Source organism: Oncorhynchus kisutch, unplaced genomic scaffold, assembly GCF_002021735.2.
Source record: "Oncorhynchus kisutch isolate 150728-3 unplaced genomic scaffold, Okis_V2 scaffold3885, whole genome shotgun sequence".
NCBI classification, from domain to species: Eukaryota; Metazoa; Chordata; class Actinopteri; order Salmoniformes; family Salmonidae; genus Oncorhynchus; species Oncorhynchus kisutch.
In genome coordinates, this window is record NW_022265830.1 from 279,652 (window position 1) to 281,810 (window position 2,159).

General features: G+C 45.1%; 1 protein-coding gene across 2 annotated transcripts in view; it reads left to right on the plus strand.

Moving 5' to 3' along the window:
- Positions 1-1,329: 1,329 nt before the first annotated feature.
- The window catches only part of LOC116372068 (testican-3-like), a 25,225-nt gene continuing 24,395 nt past the window's right edge, over positions 1,330-2,159 (plus strand). For both annotated transcript variants that reach the window (XM_031821146.1, XM_031821147.1), the window contains exons 1-2: positions 1,330-1,430; positions 1,561-1,680. In XM_031821146.1, the coding sequence (XP_031677006.1) occupies positions 1,398-1,430; positions 1,561-1,680 (153 nt within the window). In that variant the 5' untranslated portion in view covers positions 1,330-1,397. The remainder of the gene's footprint in view (positions 1,431-1,560; positions 1,681-2,159) is intronic.

Sequence of the window (2,159 nt, forward strand, 5' to 3'; positions counted from 1 at the left end):
ATTGTATTCATTCTAATATATTCTACTCTACTATATTCTACTGTACTTTATTCTACTCTACTATATTGTATTCATTCTAATATATTCTACTAGATTTAGTGTATTCTACTACTATATCTACCTGGCTAAATTGACCACCTATATGGAGAGTCTGACTATAGATGCACTGATTATGAGGAATTTCCGCTGTATATATGATATAATATTACTATACGAATATGATTTATTATATACAGAAACACCTGTCCATATTGGGACTCTGTGACCTGTCCATATTGGGACTCTGTGACCTGTCCATATAGGGACTCTGTGACCTGTCCATATAGGGACTCTGTGATCTGTCCATATTGGGACTCTGTGACCTGTCCATATTGGGACTCTGTGACCTGTCCATATTGGGACTCTGTGACCTGTCCATATAGGGACTCTGTGACCTGTCCATATTGGGACTCTGTGATCTGTCCATATTGGGACTCTGTGACCTGTCCATATAGGGACTCTGTGACCTGTCCATATTGGGACTCTGTGACCTGTCCATATAGGGACTCTGTGACCTGTCCATATAAGGACTCTATGACCTGTCCATATTGGGACTCTGTGACCTGTCCATATTGGGACTCTGTGACCTGTCCATATAGGGACTCTGTGACCTGTCCATATAGGGACTCTGTGACCTGTCCATATAGGGACTCTGTGACCTGTCCATATAAGGACTCTATGACCTGTCCATATTGGGACTCTGTGACCTGTCCATATTGGGACTCTGTGACCTGTCCATATAGGGACTCTTGTGACCTGTCCATATAGGGACTCTGTGACCTGTCCATATAGGGACTCTGTGATCTGTCCATATAAGGACTCTGTGACCTGTCCATATAGGGACTCTGTGATCTGTCCATATAAGGACTCTGTGACCTGTCCATATAAGGACTCTGTGACCTACTCTGTGACCTGTCCATATAGGGACTCTGTGACCTGTGCATTCCATGCGAAACAACAGCTACTAAAACTACAGCTCAACACACACATGGAGAAACAGCCACCATCAACAACAAGAAAGCAACAATCAAAGAGCGTGAGAAGCATGTAATGGCTCTAATGTGGGTTATGGAGAGGAAATCACAAAAACACCGGCATGTGTGAGAGATATGGAGCCTGGTAAACATGGTTGATTTCTTATCGATAGGAAGCAGTCTGTATCGGACCGATACCGTCTCTCTCTCTCTCGGTCTCGGTGTCTCCATCTATCAGCACAGGAAAAATAGCGGAGGAGGAGGCGTGCGGGTGTGAGCAGCGCGCATCCGTGAAACGGCGTTCAGCGGAGAGAGAGAGAGAGAGAGAGAGAGAGCGCATTTATTCCGCATACGACAGAGAGCAGACAGACAGAGCGGCTAGCTATGCGACAGCAGCAACGACAGACTAACGACAAGGTAATGAAATGTCACCCACGGTTGGGTTTTCACCGTATCGTCTTAGATGGGTCGTAGGCTACTTCTTTTTTTTTATCAGGCCGCTGTTATAACAGATTGTGCTGCTTGTGTGTGCGTGTGTGTTCCGCAGATGTTGAGTTTCGCTGTGCTGTGTGTGTGTGCCATCGCCGGTGAAGTGTCCGCGCGCTCTACCAGTTGGAATTTCCTGGATGACAAGTCGTTAACAGCACGATGGGACAAATTTCGGGATGTAAGTTATCTCTCTACCTATCTCTCTACCTATATCTCTACCTATCTCTCTACATATCTCTCTACCTATCTCTTTACCTATCGCTCTACCTATCTCTCTATCTATCTCTAGCCTCTCCTCTTCCTCTCCTCTGTCCGTTCCTGTTGTAATCACGCGCCTCTCGTTTTCTCCTTATGTCCGTGGCATGCGCATCACGGGGCTATGATGAACTGAAGTCTGTTCCTTGTGTCGCCTCTCAGTCCGCACGTTAGACGGTACAATAGGAGGGCGTGACGTGACGTGATGTGTGAAGCAGAGAGTAGATGTCTCGTTTTTATTATAATAATAATACAATTATTATTATTATTATATTCATGTCTTTAATATCACCTTCTTTTAATATACACGATTGTAGTAATCTGCTAGTGTGTGTCAGGGCATTGCATGACAGAGAGAGAGATGGAGAGGAAGAGAGAGAGAGATGGGGAGGAAGAGAGAGA